This window comes from Marmota flaviventris, chromosome 6, assembly GCF_047511675.1.
Source record: "Marmota flaviventris isolate mMarFla1 chromosome 6, mMarFla1.hap1, whole genome shotgun sequence".
NCBI lineage: Eukaryota > Metazoa > Chordata > Mammalia > Rodentia > Sciuridae > Marmota > Marmota flaviventris.
The window spans coordinates 29132967-29151546 of record NC_092503.1 but is presented as its reverse complement, the minus strand read 5'-3'; the positions used below and the strand labels follow the sequence as shown (position 1 = coordinate 29151546).

The following is an 18580-nucleotide window of genomic DNA, read 5'->3' as shown; positions in this document are numbered from 1 at the left end:
CATAAACTTTCAAAGTATTCAAGATGTAAAGAATATTAAAATACATTTTTTAGGATATAACCAAGAAGTAGTTTCAGCATCTCTTAAAATGTGGCATCTATATCTCTCACTTCATCTTACTAGGCTAAAAATAAATATTTAAAACTCTGTCCTATGATTTGTTATATTTGTTATGGCATAATTTCATCCAAGTATGAGAATTAAAAATCTAAGTTTGCTTTTGAATCAATCATTATCACTATTACAAGAAAACCAAAAATTAACTTTATTTCAAGTATACATTATTTTATTGCAAAAATATTGTGAAAGCATTAAAACAATGCTGCATGAAAAGAAAATTTATATTATGCACTTTGTTGAGAATATGAGGACTTGATGCATCTTAATTATTATACCCCAAATTTTTAAAGAGGTGAACTATTAATAATAATACTAAATAAATAAACTTCCTTTTAATCTTAAGAGATTTTCCTAAATATCAAAACAAACATTTTATCATATGAATATTTAGCTGCCTGTCCCCACCCCCTTTTTTGGGTCCTAGGGACTAATCCCAGGGCCTCCTTCTTACTAAATAAGCACTCTACCACTAAGTTACATCTCAGCCCTTTAGCTATCTTTTTCATTTAAATTACTTCCTGATGAAGAAAAGCAAACTAACTAGTTTTGACAGCTTAATGCATTAGAAGCATGGGCTCTGGAGCCTAACAGCTTGGAATCAAACAGTAGCTGCCACAGTCAACTGTGTGACCCTAGGAAAATTATTTAATTTTTCCTGTGTTTCAGTTTAATTATGCACAAAATGTAGACAATAACGGTACCTACCTCAAAGGGTTTATGAGAAAATACTCATAAGAGTGGTGGACCCATAGTAAATACTTGATAAATGTTAGCTTCTACAACTAGCAACTAGTACTATTATTATAAGCTTTGAACTTACTAACTGATGATACCTTCATTCTGTATTTTTACAAAATTTAATGAGAAATGACTTTGCACAAGATTTGAAATTCTTAATGAGAACATTTACAGCACGTTAGTAATATGCCAGGTACTAAGTTAAATACATGATGTTATAAATGCCATAGGAGATGTGCACGTATTTAAAAAATTTTATAGGAATGTAATATTACTTGACCTCTGGTAAAGAGTGCCACAGTATGAACCAAAAAGCTACAAAAATGACAAGGTAGGTGACCACTGATAAATATGGATTCTATTAATAAAGCCATGTCAATGGCATAAAGAATTGCCTTTTAGTTTGACTAAAGTCTTCCAGAGGTTTAACCAACTACTTAAAAAGCACAAAGGATTAGAAAAGAATATGGTCATCTGAGCTTGATTCCTGGGTTTCATAGCTCAGCTCAACTGGGCACACAATAGATGCTCAATTAAGATTTATCTTGCCCAAGACACTATGATTAAAATGCATTCAAGTTAATACTTATTCAGAGGAGACACTGCCACCTAGTGAAAAATTAGGCTCATTACCTAGGATTTTAAAATAATGTTAAGAAACTTCTCAAATTAAGATTTGATCTTACTTAAAACAGTACATGCACATTAATTATATGCCAGTATTTAGAAGTAGTACAGGTAATTAAAAAACAAACAAAATCTTTGCCTCCTACAAAGAATAAAAAGTACCAAGAAAAAATACTGTCCACAGAGATGCACAAGGAATTGCATGACGTTTGTTTACTGGATACTCAAAAGCTAGTATTTCAGGGAATGTACCAATAAGCCAGTTAAGTGTATCAAACAAGAATATGGAATTGGCCCTGGCTCCTGTGCAATGGGGTTAATAATGGAATCTAGATGATAAAATTAAGTGTAAAAATTTAAATAGTAATAAGACATAAAAAGTGCTATGGAGGTACAATAAATATTCTTAATTGTAGAATAGCATCCTAGAGACTCAAGCAAACAAATATTGATAATAAAAAATTAATTGCTGAAGTCTAGCTTGATAAATTAATTAAATAGAAGCCGTTTCTCCGACTAGTACCTTTTTATTATGGGAATCCTAAAAGTACATTATTTGTGGTACTCTGTGACTAAATTTTGTATTACTAGATGATTAACTCTTTCAACATCAGGCAAATAAAACTGCCTTCTGAAAGTAAAAATCATATTTCTTACCAAAAAAAGCAAAAAGTCAGTAGAATGAAAGACTCAAAAGACCACAGCCTGAACATATGCTTCACAGGGAAAGAGGCTTGCTGACTCTTCACAGATTTTGCTAGAACTGAAAGATGGATGATACATTTAGCTACTACTGTGGTCTCATTCATAGCTCATTTAACTTACAAAACGATCAGCTTGCTCCTTTTCCTTTGAAGATTATCAGAAGTGCTGATAAATAATATTTAAAAAATCACTTAACTGTTCGTCATCTATGATACCATTAAAAATTTTGTTAACTATTTTCAGACAAGAGATTTGGGGCAAAATAAGAAATAAAAGATAAAACTATGATAGGTCAATTAAACATTTTAATTCTCAAAAAAATTAAAAAACAATTTGAATTGATGATTCTGGTCTGTATTTAATGAGTAAAACATTTCAGAGCCTAAAATATTATTTCATTTCTTATAGATTTATACCATTCACAAGAACTGTGCTAAATCTTGGATGGTTTGAGGTTACTTCTTCCTAAGCTTCCTCTTTTTAAAAATAGGCAGTGAAGAGTTGGGAAAATGTGTTAAAACATTGTGAATTTTAATCTGTAAAGGTATGTTAATGTGTCAAAAAACTGTTCTAAATATATTGTACAAAATAACTGTAATTTCAGGTGTTATCATTTGAGTATCTTAATTTCTAAAAGGCCTATGGAAATCCTTTCTTTTCCATAGTAAGACAGTGTCTTTAAAAGAACTTTATGCATTTATTTTGTAATACAATTGACCTGGAATGGCATATATTTTAACAAATGAAAAGAAAAAGCTGACCAATAGAGTAAAGGAGAGTTGGAAAAAAGCTTTTAAAATTCCATTCCATATGGAGATGCTTATCAACATATTAAAGCATAAGTTCCCTTAACATCAAATGGATGGGCATGATAACAACTCATTTTATCTTCTATTTGTTTTATATAGTGCTTATGAGTTTATAAAACACTTTTACCCTCACTGTCTCATAATATTCTCATATATAACTCTGTTGGGTAGGGCAGCTATTAGTATTAGCAGTACCTTTTAATAGATAAGGGTATGGAAGTCCAGAAAGGCAAGAATTTTATGTAACATCACTGAAAAACACAATAGGAGCCCCAAGCCTCATGTTACTGTAATGCTACAATATTTTGCTCTTCTCACTGTGCATCTAGAATGGAATTATTAAATAAAATACCTATAGTCTAAAAAACAAAATGGCAAACCTAACTATCCTGGGCTAATCCTTCTGTCAATGACCAAAAAAAAACTGGCTTGAAGAAAAAAAGATTATAAATTTAACTTGCATTTGTAGTGAAAATTTCAAAAGCCTATAAAGCAAATTAGAAACTGAATGAAGACCATTGTGAAATCTCTTAAGAGTCTGAAGAAATAACTGTGCTGCCTATTTCCTGTGTAACAGTTCCAATTATAAAGTACTTAGGTATAACTCTTCGTAATTGTGAAGATTGAGAGAAAAAAAAAAGAAAAAGAAAAAAGAAACTACTTCAGGATATATGTTAGAATTAGATGTCAGATTTGGCCATGGGATAATTATGAGAAACTCATTGTTCATTCCTATAATAAGGCAGTGTTTATTGTTTGCTAACATGCTAGTAAATGTAAATGGTACTATGTTGCTTGACATTAGTAATGGAGTGTTTTATTATAAATCTGAATATGAGTTGCAGAATTTAATTCTTTTCTATCAGGTTTTTCAAAATAAGAAGAATCTTGATTTTATGTATTTTTTTGAAGATAATTCACTGGGAAAGGCATCATATAATATCTACTATAGTAAAAAAATTCCAGGTAAATAATTTAATTATCTAATAACTTGCACTTATCAGAGAATTCATCAATTTAATATGTATTAACATAATAAACTTAATTTCTCATTTAATTACTGCCCAAATAGTACTAATTAATGTTGTAGCTATATACATATTTATATATTTATAGTGCTTATGTAATTATATGTGTATAAAAAAATATTAGCTTATGAAATAGTGACACATAATATTCTAAAAAAATCAAAAAGACTAATCAAGACCTTTTTTTATATAAGAATATATAAAGGGGCTGGGGATGTGGCTCAAATGGTAGCGTGCTTGCCTGGCATACGCAGGGAGCTGGGTTCGATCCTCAGCACTACATAAAAATAAAATAAAGATGTGTTCAACGAAAAATAAAAAATAAATATTAAAAAAAAGGATATATAAAGAAAATTAAATTGTAATTTTGAGAAAGACAGTTTTAATATAAAGAGTGAAATCCTAATTTCAGAATAGAAATTAACAAATATAAACAATTCTTAGAATGACAGTCTACTCTTGAAAAATGCACTCAAACTTTTAATTTCCTTACTATTCTCAAAATGATAGAATAGTGTAATTTTAGAGATGAAACAGACATTAGAATTTAATTCCAGATCTTGTTTTCACGGAAATTTAATTTTTGCCTCACTTTTTATGTTAGGAAACTCAACTTACTATGTGATTTAATAAAAAACATAAAAAGAAATTCAATATTCAACTCAAAACATTAAAGATTCATATTTTCTACATATGTTATTTATCTCTTAAATTTAGTTAACATATTCTCCAATAATTTTTAGGTGAATTTTGCTTATTTATGTTTACTTACAAAGAAAGTAACAGCTACCTTTCTGTGATTCCAACATAGAGCACAACCATTATGAATACTTTTGCCAACATTTTCATATTAATCATGCTCACAGGAAAAAAAAATAAAATGTTGTAGCATTATAATAATACAATCTATTTAATCTTTTTTACTTTTATAGTATATTCACGAGGGTTTTTTAATTCAAAGGATAAACAGATTTCACAGTGCTCATGATTCCTGGTCCAGTCTAAACATAAAGATTAGTTTACATATTCTTTTTTTAAAAAAATTAATTTGTTGGGTAGGGTTGTGGCTCAGCAGTAGAGAGCTCGCCTAGCATGTGCAAGGCCTTGTGTTCAATCCTCAGCACCACATACAAATAAATAAATAAAATAAAGGTATGGGTCCAACTATAACTAAAAAGTAAATATTTTAAAAAAATTGTTTATTTGGTCTAATCAGTTATACATGACAGCAGAATGCCTTTCTATTCACAGTACACAAATGGAGCACAACTTTTTATGCCTCTAGTTATCACAAAATAGAGTCACACCATTTGTGTCATCACACATGTACCTAGGGTATGATATCTGTGGAGTCCACATATTCTTTTTATTTTTTTAGTTGTAAATGGACACGATACCTTTATTTTGTTTATTTATTTTTTTATGTGGTGCTGAGGCTCAAACCCAGTGCCTCACACATGTTAGGCTCTATCAATGAGTCACAACCCCAGCCCCAGAGTCTACATAGATTCTTAACTTAGCAAGCAGTGAGTGATGTGGAGTGGACTTACCATGGAAATCGTAAATGTAAAGAAGAAGGGGCTCATTCTGCCCAAATGCACAAAATGCAACCATATTTTCAAATGGATGGTAAGAAATGTCTCGAATAGGTGACTTGAATGGCAGATCAGAATACATTGCTACTTGTTCTCCTGAATTAAAAAAAAAAGGAGATTCAATAATTTGTACTGTATGTGGTATTTCTTACTACAAGACTTATTATTCTGCAACTTATTAAAAATACTTATAATTCTAATGAAGCTCACATATTTCAGTGTATTTGAGTACACTGTATTAAATAATATCTTTATTTTGCATTGTTGGTCCTTCTCTTTCCAATTCTCAATCCAACCTCTTCAATGAGCTTTTCAAGGCACAAAATAAACACAAAGTGATAAGAAGGAAGAATAGAGGTACATGGTTCTGAGGTCTGTCAGGGCTGAGCAAATGACAACTAACAAAGAATTCTGGGCAAAACTAGGGGAGGAATTATGAAACTCTAAAACTGAAGAAATTCTCTATTTTAAAGAGGACTGCTGAGGTATTAATTTTTTCTACTCTGTTTTTTACCTCTGTAGGCTCTTTGAGATATCCACTGCTTGATTATGGCTAAAATATGCTTAAAGCAGAATTGAAAAGAACCCAAGAAAATCAGCCAGAAGGAAAAAAACAAAGGATCTAGATCCATTTATTAAGGGAGACAGTTAATGCTTTTAAATTGAAGTTAAAACATGGTATATGGAAAAAAAAAATCCACAAGTATGCTGCCTCGTCAAAATTAAGGATAAAGGAAAGAACCAAAAAATGAGATGAAATCAAACACAGTTCATTAAAGGAATTTAAAAAATTCTCTCAATTTCTAGTTAAAGAAATGCTCAAGAAGTTTCAGATTTTCTTTTAGAAAGCCAAAGTAAGGCTAAATAAACTTTTCAAGGTAACAGTTTATTTAAAAATTTTAAATTAAAATTTAGGTAAATTGCTAATTTAGTTTCAAGCATCAAAAAATTACACAGGAGTCTTTTTGTTACTCTAAAGAATACAGAGGTGTTTAATCATCTATGTAGTTACAATTCAGCTTACATAATTTTGTATTTTGTACTACAGTCATTAAATATCTAAGAGCAGCATTATCTCATAGACAAGAAAAGAATAAACCTTGAATTGTAAAGTGAAATTTTAAATCAAATAAAGATAATAAAACAATAAAGAACAGAATTTGAGATGTTCAGATTGTGGCTCAGCTCCATTAAAGGCTATTCAATCTAAAAAATTAAAAACTTGAAATCAGAATTTTTTCAAAAATTATTCCATAAAATGGTAGTATTTTTATACTTCTCCAGGCCCCAACCAATACCTCCCCCTTAAAAAAAGATTTCTGAAGCTCAATAAATACCTGTTTCAGGGTTCCAAACATATACTATGCCATCTTCACTTCCAGCAAAGAGAAAAGTCCCACATGGTGTTAAAGTACTGTGAAGCTTTTCCCGGTAATTTGCTGCACCGACAAATTTCCTTGCTGCTAATCTATAGACCACAAAATAAATAAATAAATAAATAAATAAATTAATTAATTAATTTAATGATATAATCATTTAAAAGATTACTGGTAGAAAAACTTTCCATTTAAATATTTAATTTGAATTCAACAAAATACTTTTTGGGATTCTATCATATGAAAGAGATTCTTTGATGGCTACAGAATAAAGAAGAGCTGGTCCCAGTGCCCAGGAAGGTTAGAATTTAGCAGGGGAGAGAAGGACTGTATCAATGTGAAATAGAAGATGGATACAGAATGTATCCCACAAAAGAAGAGAAGAAAGAGTGCTTTGCAGATCTAGGTTAGAAGAAAAAAAGAGACAGACTACTTTATGGAAGCAACATTTGAGTTGGTTACTAAAAAAATGGATAGAATTTTTATATTCTTATAATATCTTTCTTCTAATGGATTTTTAAAATCATACGAGGAATACTTGGTCCCTGAAGAAATAGTAGATAAAATAAATTATCAAATCATACATCAAATTGGTGTACAAACTTTCAGACTTTTTCACTTACAAATAAAGGTTACACTGTTTCAGCACTTATACCTGTCTGGTAGAAACACTAATCTCTTTTTAGTCTATCAATAAATAATGAATAGTTGAGCACCATGTCAGAAAAAATACATTATGCATTATCATTTTAATGGGTATTTACCATTGCCTAAATGTATCTTAATAAATTTTCTATTGTGTAGCATTTACAATGTTTCCCAGTTTCCTTTACCATGAACATGATGTCAATAAACAATCTGTGTATTTATATATATTTATACTATTTTACAATTTTTTTCTTAACATGAATTTCCAGACCTATAGTTATTGGGTTAAACTATTCTATTCCTTTCTATGTCCTTTACTGTTGTATGTACATGTTCTAACTACTTTATTCCTCCACAAAACCCTTATAAGTAAGATATATTATTTCTCCCATCTGAGAAATGAAAAAAGAGAGGCACAGAAAGGTTAATTGGCTAGAAAGGGTGAAGCATTTGACTCTAAGCAGTGCACCTTTAGAGCCGAGGCATGATCTTATATTATTTAAAAAGGAACTACCAAACTCTTTAGACTGGACTTCCAATCTATTTCTAATTGCCATTTCTTAAAAATTTACTCCCAGTATTCCTTGTCAAGAAACCTCTACTCATATGGACTACTTCCTCTGCCTTGAACACACATGATTCCACTTCTGAACTTGATTTCATGCTTTCTATCCTACTGAAACACTTCCATCTTATCTAAATTCTGTCCATCCTTCAAGATTCAGCTCAAATCTCCTCTAAATAGAACCTTTAACAGAAGACTATATCATAGTTATCAGCTTTATTGTTGCCATGAAAAATATAATTTTTATTATATACTTATATTCATTAAATATAATGTGTGAATATATATACACATTTATACACGTGTATAGTGTATATGTATTGAGTGTGTGTGTGTGTATGTGTATGTATATATATATATATATATATATATGTATATATATATATATATATATATACATATATATATATATATATATATATATATATATAAAATCTATCTTGAGTGCTTGCTATTTAATGCCAGGCATGACATGAAAAAACAACAAACAAATTCCAATCTGTGAAAGTCTCATATTTTAGTCTGACTAAATATTTTTGTTTCATTTTGGAGGTGTGCAATTAGATTATTAATTCTTCATGGACTAATCCTTTTATCATTGTCTCAAATCCATGCCAGGATCTTGAACTAGTCTATGTAAACAGTGAAGGTTAATGATCAGCACTAAAAAGATAACTGCAGAATCAAACTAATATATTAATCTTACCAATTAATATCACCACGTTTTTCTAAATACAATAAGGAAATCTAATAAAATAGCTTTCTCTCATTTGTTTTACAGAACCATGGAGACAAAAGCATACTAAAATCCCAGGCATTTTCCCAGAACTCTGCTCTGTCTTTTCTATTTAAAAAAATTTCCCTTCATTTAGGAAAAAACCCAAAGAAACCTAGAGTGGTGGTGCACACCTATAATCCCAGACACTTGGGAGACTAAAGCAGGAGGATTGCAAATTCAAGGCTAGCCTCAGCAACTTAGTGAAACTCTGTCTCAAAATTTAAAAGGGCTAGGATATAGTTCAGTGGTAAATGCCCCTGGGCTCAATCCCATTACCCCCAACTTCCTGTTATACACAAGAAAGAAACAAAACAAACAACAACCTATTAACCAAAAGTCATCTCCTTCAGTTATATACCAATATTATGCTTATAGCAGTTTCAAAGAGATAAAAGATACGCTCTCATTGTTGAAGGTAGAAGTTTCTGTTTTTAATGGTGAAGATAGAAAGCAGTGGACTACATTTTAGCCCCAGAGCTGTTCTCATTTGGGGCTGGATAATTCTGTGTGTCAGGGGCAGTTTCTTATGAGCCATAGGATGCTTAGCAGCATTTCTGATCTTAACCTAACAGATACATAAAAAATGTCTCCAAATGAAAAGATAGCCTCTTCAATAAATGTACCAAGAAAACTGGAAATCCATACGTAATAAAGTGAAATTAGACCCCTATCTCTCACCCTGCACAAAACTCAACTCAAAGTAGATCAAGGACCTAGGCATTAGACCAAAGGCCCTGTGCCTACTAGAAAAAAAAAGTAGGCTCAAGTCTCTACCATTTGGTTTAGGAACAGAATTCTCAGCAAGACTCCTAAAGTGCAAGAAGTTGAATCAATAAATGGGATGGATGGCTTCAAACTAAAAAGCTTCTTCACAGCAAAGGAAACAATCAAGAACATGAACAGAGAGTCTACAGAATGGAAGAACATTTTTGCCACCTACATCACAGATGCATAATTAATCTCCAGGACATATAAAGACTTAACATCAAAAAAGCAAATAACCCAATCAATAAATGAGCAAAGGAACTAAACAGATACTTCACAGAAGAAGAAATACGAATGATCAACAAATACATGAAAAATTGTTCAATATCACTAGTAATTAGAGAAATGCAAATTAAAACTACATTGAGATTCCGTCTTACTCCAGTAAGAATGGCAATTATCAAGAATACAAGTAACAATAAATGTTGGGGAGGATGTGGGAAAAAGGGTACACTTATACAATGGTGGTGGGACTGAAAATTGGTGCAACCATTATGGAAAGCAGTGTGGAGATTCCTCAGAAAACTTGGAATGTAACCATCATTTGGATCCAGTTATCCCACTCCACGGTGTATAACCAAAGGACTTAAAATCAGCATACAATAGTGATGTGGACACATCAATGTTCTTAGCAAAATTCACAATAGCTAAGCTATGGAACCAACCTAGGTGCCCTTAATAGATGAATGATGAAGAAATGTGGTACATATACACAATGGAATATTACTCAGCCATAAAGAAGAATGAAGTAATGGCATTTGCTGGTAAATGGATGGAACTTCAGACTACCATGCTAAGTGAAATAGGCTAATCCCAAAAAACCAAAGGCTGAATGTTCTCTCTGATATGTGGATGCTGACTCATAATAGGCGGGGGGGTGGGGAGTGGAAGTTCACTAGATTGGATAGAGGAGGATGGGGAGAAGGGGGGGAGGGGGATGGGAATGGAAAAGACAGTAGGATGAATTGGACATAATTTTCTTATGTTCATATATGAATACACAACCAGCGTAACTCCACATAACGTACAACCAGAAGAATGAGAAGTTGTATATACAATATGTTAAAATACATTCTACTGTCATGTACAACTAAAAAGAACAACAACAACAAAAAAGAAACAAAATGTCTCCAGGCACTGTCAGATATCCCGAGGGGCTAAAACTGCCTAGTTAAGAACCATTGCTGCATTTTATAAATATAAACTAACTTATTAATTATCCTACGAGTACTCATCTTGTTGATACTAAAATATACTTACATTCGGAGATCCATAATTCTCAAAGTGCTGTCTTTGGTATGAATTAATAAACGTTTTCCATTGGGATGAACCTCCAAATAACTTATTGGAATCCCCTTAAATTCAGTTTCCTTAATTTCCTAAAATGAATTAAAAAATCATAAACTATGGAGCCTGAAAAGTAGAAAATTAATTTAAAAACATCACTTGCAATTCCACTATATACAATACTGTAAAACTGTTAGCAAAAAGATTCCCAGCAACTGCAGTTTAGGACTGAAAACGAAGCTGACAAATCTTATTTTTTGTAATATGCAATACTGCATTTAATTAGTATGTGTTTTTGTATATTGTTCATTTTCAGTCCCAAACAAAAGGCACATTCATCATACACATCTTCTGACACTGCATTTTTAGTTTAACATCATATAAGAAAGCTTCCAATTTTTATAAATTCAAACCTAAATGCAGAATTAACTTTTCAGTTTCCAGTCCAATCTCATACTTTTCATATACTTCTACTAGTCTTGAAAAATCATAAGTTACAGACATGTCATTCTGAAATCATTTAATTTAGATTATAACTTTAGGTAGGGTTTTGGGAATTTGGAGATACAGTTATTTGATGCAGCTAAAGAAGATATTAAATAATGATGTCAGGAAAGATACCTGCCTATACCAGCCTTGCCCAAGAAGAATTACTATTATCTTACTCTGTATGTTAAAATCAACTCATAATGGATAGAAAATCTAAATTAACACCAAAAACTATAAAATTCATACAAGAGAACATAGGGGAAAAGTTTCTGAATATTGGTCTTGGTAATGAGTTTTTGAGTATTACATCCAAACCTCAGGCCACAAAACCAAAAAAATCAATAAATGAGATGACATTAAACAGGTTTTGAAACACAAAGTAAACAGTCAACAAAACGAAATGGTGGCCTACAGATTGGGAAAAATATTATGCGTAAACCATGTGTCTAATAAGAGGCCAATACCCAAAATTTATAAAGACTCTTACAACTTAGTAATGGAAAAACAAGTAACCTGAGTAAAAGATGGGCAGAAGATCAAAACAGACATTTATCTCCACAGAAGACATAAAAATGGCCAACAGGAATAAGAAATGAGGCTCAACATCATTAATCATTCAAGGAAATATAAATTAAAACCATTATGTGATAACACTTCAGACCTGCCAGAATGGTTATCAAAAAGTCAAAAGTTAAGGATGTGGAGAAAAGAGAACTGTTCTACACTGCTGTTGGGAAAGTAGAGTCAATATGGAAAAGATTATGGAGGTTTCCAAAGAAATTGAAATGAGAACTACCATATGACCCAGCAGTCCCTCTTCCAGGCACTTAAGGGAAATAAAATCATCATCTTATAAAGATAGCTGCACTCCCATTCCCATGTTCACACCAGAAACTATAAATATTCATAGAACAGAAATAGAGGAAAAACCTCTGAATATTAGTCTTGGTAATGAGTTTATGGGTATTACATCCAAAACTCAGGCCACAAAAACAAAGATAATAAATGGGTATTGTTCACAATGGCCAGCATATGGACAGAGTCTGTGTCCAGCCATGGATAAACTGTGATATATACCTATAAAAACACACACACACACACACACACACACACACACACACACACACGGAATGGGGGTGGGGCTATTATTTATCCCTAAAAAAGAATACGTTCTTTCCATTTCCTACAATGTGGATGAGCCTGGAGGATACTATACTAAGTAAAATAAGTCAAACAAAGAAAGAAAAATATTGCAAAAATTTTTTGCATGATCTCACTTATGTGTGCAATGTTAAAAAATAAAAAATTCAAATAAAGAGGTTATTGGAGGCTGCAAGGGTAGAAGAAATGTAAAGATGTAGGTCAGAGGATACATCATAGAATGAACACGTCTAGAGAGTTAATGTATAACATGAGAACTACAGGTAGTAAAATTGTATTGAATGAAAGATTCATGCTAAAGGGGTAGATTCCAATTGGTCATCATAAAAATAACAATAAAGACAAACTATGCCACATGATGGATTTGTTAATTTTTCACAATGGTAACCTTTTTACTGTATGCATGTATTTTCCTAATATCATATATACCTTAAATATACACAATAAAATTAATTTTTTAAAAATCAAAAGAATATTATCAAAGGTTATTCTTTTTTAGCTTACCAGACAAAAGAATTGCAAATGAATATTACTTTGGCTAAAGTCCAAAAAATCAAAGAAAAGTCTCTTAACCTTCAGGCAGAACTCTAAATTAGCCACCTTCTCCCTTATTGCTTTTCATTCCCTTCATTTAAGAGAGTCTCTGGACTTCTTCAGCACTGGTCATGGTGGGCTTCACTGAGCTACAGTTCTAGTATTAGCTGCTGAGCCCCTGCTACCACTGTTTGTCACTAAGACCTGCAGCCAGCTATTTTTTTAAAGTCATAGACAACAATGAAACACACCACAGATGAGGATTTCAGTGAGTTAAACCACATCAAATTTGAGGCGAGAGAGCACTGGTGGGGAATTGAGCAACTGGAACAGGAACAAAAGTGACAAATAAAAAATAAAACTGCAGAACAAGTGTTAGGTACAAATTTGAGAAAGTTGCTACCAGATTTAATGCCTGTAGTGTCTGGTGATTTCCTCCATATTTTTCTTTGATTACATTCATATTCAAACTAAAAAAGCCCTTGCTTTGAAAAGTATTATGACTGGCTAAGAGTATGTGCAACAGTATATGAATGCTTCATGGCTAAGGGACAGATGATTGCAACTTAGCATTCACCACACTGCTGGTGAACTATAGCCAAGGATATAATCACTGTCTCTCCAGTTTGTCATATGGCATTTTCCACTAAAAAGACATTCTAGCTCACTTCTTAAGTTTTTTATTTTTTCTTTACTTTTTACTTATTTTAAAAATTTCTTGTCTTTTTCATTTATTTAATTTATTTATTATTTTAGTCTTTATTTAAATATGTTATATATGATGGCAGAATGTGGGCTAGGATGCAGTTGAGTAGTATAGTGCTTGCCTGGTATGCGAGAGATTGTAGAATCAAGACCCAGAACTACACATGTGCGCTTATGTGCGCGCGCGCGCGCACACACACACACACACACAAAGTCCTGGCCCAAATGAAAATATTCACTATGTTGTCATCAATTAGTCATCAGGAAGATGTGACAGTTAATGATAACTGACTTTTTAGGGACTGAGAAAGAGTTGCTGTTTTAGAAAGAATATCTATATGTCCTATCTCAAGGTCATGTGGTTGAATATTTTTCCCAATTTCTTTAATTACATTCCAAATTACAAAATATGATTTCATACCTTATCTATAGTCCAGTGGCGCACTGAATGTTGCAAATCATTAACTTTGACGTAAGTATTCCAAACAACAATCACCCCTGTGCAGTCTCCTGAATACATGTGATGGCCTATTTTAAAACAACAACAACAACAACAAAAAACCCAAACTCAGCTATGAATATTGCAAGAGTTAAAAACAAAAGCTATGAAGTCTAGGGAGAGGAAACCACAACCCAGTGGAACAATCAAAGAACTGGAGTGCCATTAAAAGGCATGTTAGTTTCAAAAAGCAAAATAACTTCCAATCTAATTCCAATTATCTTTAAGTGAATTTTTCATTCTTTTAAATTATTTGTGAATACTTATTTCCGTTTCTCCCTTACCTGAATTTTAACACAGCAAATGAGCATTTCAGTGTTTGGGTATACAGCTCATACTCTAAATCCAGATTAATTGAATTATTCAACCAGCACCTCTACTCCTAATCTTTGTTAACCTATATAATCTGCTTTATAGGCTTAGAAAAACATAATGCCTAAAACCCACTGAAAACTCAATAAATGAACAGAGATGAATAAAATAATAAATAACAAATGTTAATAGTTTAACCTCAATTCTTTAGCATTAAGTCATCTTAAAGTTGAATAGGATTTTAAGCATCAAGTTCAGGAATCTCTTATACACCATTACTAATAGAAGGGTGTTTGCTAATTGTAAATTTATTATTTTTATAAAATAGCTTATTCAACTGGTGAATTGCTCTATGTGTTAGAATGCTCTTTTTAATTCTGAGCAAAGAAAAATCTGACTTCTGTAGCTTTGGCCTCAATTCTACCTATTAGAGAGACATTTTTCACATTTGCATATCTTATGGCTAAATATTTTTTTAATTATCTCTTTTATAACCTGAGCTACTTCTGACAATTTTTCAAGACACTTTTCTTCTCATGGCCTTTCATGTATATGTTCCAAATTTACTGACATCCTTATAGATGAACATTATTATTACAGATACATATCATCATTTTGATCTGAATCCCATTTTAATTAATGAATGCTATAGCTTACATAGCTAGTGTCTGAAATAATGTATAAAGTGAGTAATTAATAGACATAATAAAATTCTTTAAGAAAAATAACTTACATTTTATATCTTTAAAATATCATCTACATTATTCATATGCTAGGAGAAACCTTTAAATGATTATAATTTTCCCTTTTATATGTGTGTGTACTTGATATGATTTGGATATGCCCCCAAAACTCAAGTATTGAAAGCTTGGTCCCCAGGGGAGCCATATTCAGAGGTAGGGCTTCAGGGAAGTGATTGGATCATGAAAGGCTTTGACTCCATCAGAGGATTAACCCACTGATAGCTAAACGGCAGAAACTGTAGGCAGTGGGACAGTTAGAAGAAACAGGTTACTGGGAGATGTGCCCTGGGATGGTATTACTTGTCCTCAGTCCCTTCCGCTCCCTCTCTGCTTCCCCACTACCCTACTGTGAACATCTTTGCTCTACCACACTCTTCTACCTTGATATTCTGCCTCACCTCAGGCTGAAAACAATGAAGCAGACAACCATGGACTAAAATCTCTGTAAGCCAAAATAAATCTTTGTTCTTCCAAATTCTTTTTTGAGTTATTTGATCAGTGATGAAAAGCTGAGAAACACTTACTATTTAAATAATCCTGTTGCTCATTTAACTTATATATTTACATTCTTTTGAGATTTTCCCCCCACATCTCCCTAATTTTGGATCCTTTAACTTAAAAGGTCCTTAAAGACAACTTACTAAGAATGATCATCACCAATCCAAGTAAATACATTAAGAAAATTTGATACACAACTGACTATTGAGAGTAGATATCAAATGAATCTTTTGAGAAATTTAATAATTTTAAAAATATAAACAAAACTCCCTCAGTGTCAAACCTACATGTAACCTATACCTAAATATTCACAAATAATCATCAATACATAAAATCCCCCAAGCTTAAATAAGCTTATCAGTAAAATGAAAATTAAAATCAGTTCTTCATTCAATTAGCCCTCCTTGTGAACATATTCTCTGACATACCTTCAGCATCAAAACAGAGAGAGTTGATAAAACTCTTGTGAGCATCAAATTGTCTAACCAATATGGCAGAATCTTCTCTCATATCAACTTTCCATATCCGTATCATAGAATCATAGCAACCTGTCACCACCAGCTCTCTTACAGCTGGATGAAATTTAGCCGTGTAAACAAAAGAAGGATGAGGTAAAACTCTGAAAGTATTTGTATTGTTTATTTCATTTTTCCATATCCTGTAAAAATAGAAAAGTTATATATTGTTTCTGAAAGGCATTTAACAGTTTATCTAAATGCTAATAGACAATAAGCCTTAAATAAGTAATTAACAATGACCAAGGTAAAGCAACATTTATAGCAATAAAAAAATATGACCATGTATTTGATGGCTGAAAAATTTCACACTTAGCCATTTCTTATTCTCAAGCATAATATATCTATTAATTATAACCTATAGGGTAAAATTAAAAACTGTATTTTTATTTGGATATATCTCTATATTTTTAAAATCTATCTATTTTCGATATTATTTAAACCACATTGAATAGTTGGTAAAATATTGCTTTTAGTACAATGCATTTTTAAAAATATGGAGAGAAACTTAAATGATTGGCCATTTATGTTGTATATATTGCTTCTGGAAAATGCTTACTAGTGCTGGTTTAGAGAACAGGATTGACTATTGATTTTTACATCTGTAATTTCAAAAAAATTGATTATGTAGATAATAAACATGAAGATCCCAAAGACTTAAAAGCTGTGTTGAAATTACTCTGAATTCTTGAGCAAAATAAAAATAATATCAAAGATTCTGATAAGCTATGCTACACTGGGCACTCTTTCTGTGTTCAACCCTCTCAGTATTTCTTCCTCTAAATAATGGCTGATTTTATACAAAACTTAATATTATTATTGTCTTGATCAAAGAGTGAATCAAAGGGTTAAACTGTTTTGTTAGGTATTTTACATTTCTGTGATGTGTAAAACTAGGCAAAATCTAGCAACAAAAAAGGAGTTACATGAACGTGGAATAGTGAATTTTGAAAATATGTTTGGTTAAGTTATTAGAATTAGAATTTTTTTTAATTTAAATTTAAATAATTCAAAATGTTTTGAATTATTGCATAAGAATTAAAGCAAATTAAGTCTTTTATAAAACTGTAAATAAAAGAAAAATATAGTTGACTATTTAAAAATAACATTCTATGAATTTTCTCAGCAGCTGCTTAAAATATGGAATATGCTCTTCAATTACTAAGAATCCAAACTATTGATGAAATAACATGTTTCAAATGAAAATAAAGCACGTGTCACTATATAAACATTTTTACCACAGTAAAAATTTCAATAAACATATGCTACATGAAATAGGATGCCTACTAAAAGAACAAAATTGCTAACTTGCTAAAATAGTTAAAAGAAAAAATCTTAATTGCTTGTTAATAAATCTTAGTGGCATTATTTGAAATATTATAAAACAGGCAGAAATGAAACAAACTTATCTTTAAAACAGCTCCATGCAATTAAAGTAGATACAATATTTTTAAAATAAAAATGAAGCATTTTGTATAAAACCTGATCAGTTACTAGTGGTGGTTTTTACAGAATACAAGATCAAAAGACATATATTAATGGGTTTGGAGGAAATCAGGGTGCTCATAGAGAACAAGGAAACACAAATCTGTAAGGAGTGGGTGAGCCATACACAAAAATAATTATATTTGGGGATGAAAAAAAACATACCAAAGACCAAAGTTAAAACAGTATTGGAGGGCTGGGGCTGTAGCTCAGTGGCAGAGCACTTGCCTAGCATGCATGAGGCACTGGGTTCGATCCTCAGCACCACATAAAAATAAAAAAACAAAATAAAAGGCATTCTGTCCATCTACAACTACAAAAAAAAAAAAAAAGCAGTATTGTAAGGTACACTAAATGGGCCTATTGGAGAGCCATTCCTCAGATTGTATTAGGAACTGTTGATGTGAAAACACACACACACACACACACACACACACACACACACTATTCTACAAATGGCTAAAGAAGAGGATTGAGACTAAAGGCATATGGCAGAAAGCTAGTCAGTGAGAAAATGTTACTCAGGAGACATTAGCGATAACATAGAGCAGTGATTCCCAGGAAAAGAGAAGAAGACATGGGCAGTAATTACATTTGC

General features: G+C 31.7%; 1 protein-coding gene across 7 annotated transcripts in view; it reads right to left on the bottom strand.

The window, feature by feature from the left end:
• The window catches only part of Ahi1 (Abelson helper integration site 1), a 172306-nt gene that overhangs the window by 109774 nt on the left and 43952 nt on the right, over nucleotides 1–18580 (bottom strand). For all 7 annotated transcript variants that reach the window (XR_011707701.1, XM_071613003.1, XM_071613006.1 and 4 more), the window contains 5 exons: nucleotides 16411–16640; nucleotides 14352–14458; nucleotides 11015–11133; nucleotides 6960–7090; nucleotides 5578–5718 (listed from right to left, as the gene is read on the bottom strand). Coding sequence is in view for 6 of the 7 variants with exons in the window: in XM_071613003.1 (XP_071469104.1) it covers nucleotides 5578–5718; nucleotides 6960–7090; nucleotides 11015–11133; nucleotides 14352–14458; nucleotides 16411–16640 (728 nt within the window). In the remaining variant the exon portion in view is untranslated. The remainder of the gene's footprint in view (nucleotides 1–5577; nucleotides 5719–6959; nucleotides 7091–11014; nucleotides 11134–14351; nucleotides 14459–16410; nucleotides 16641–18580) is intronic.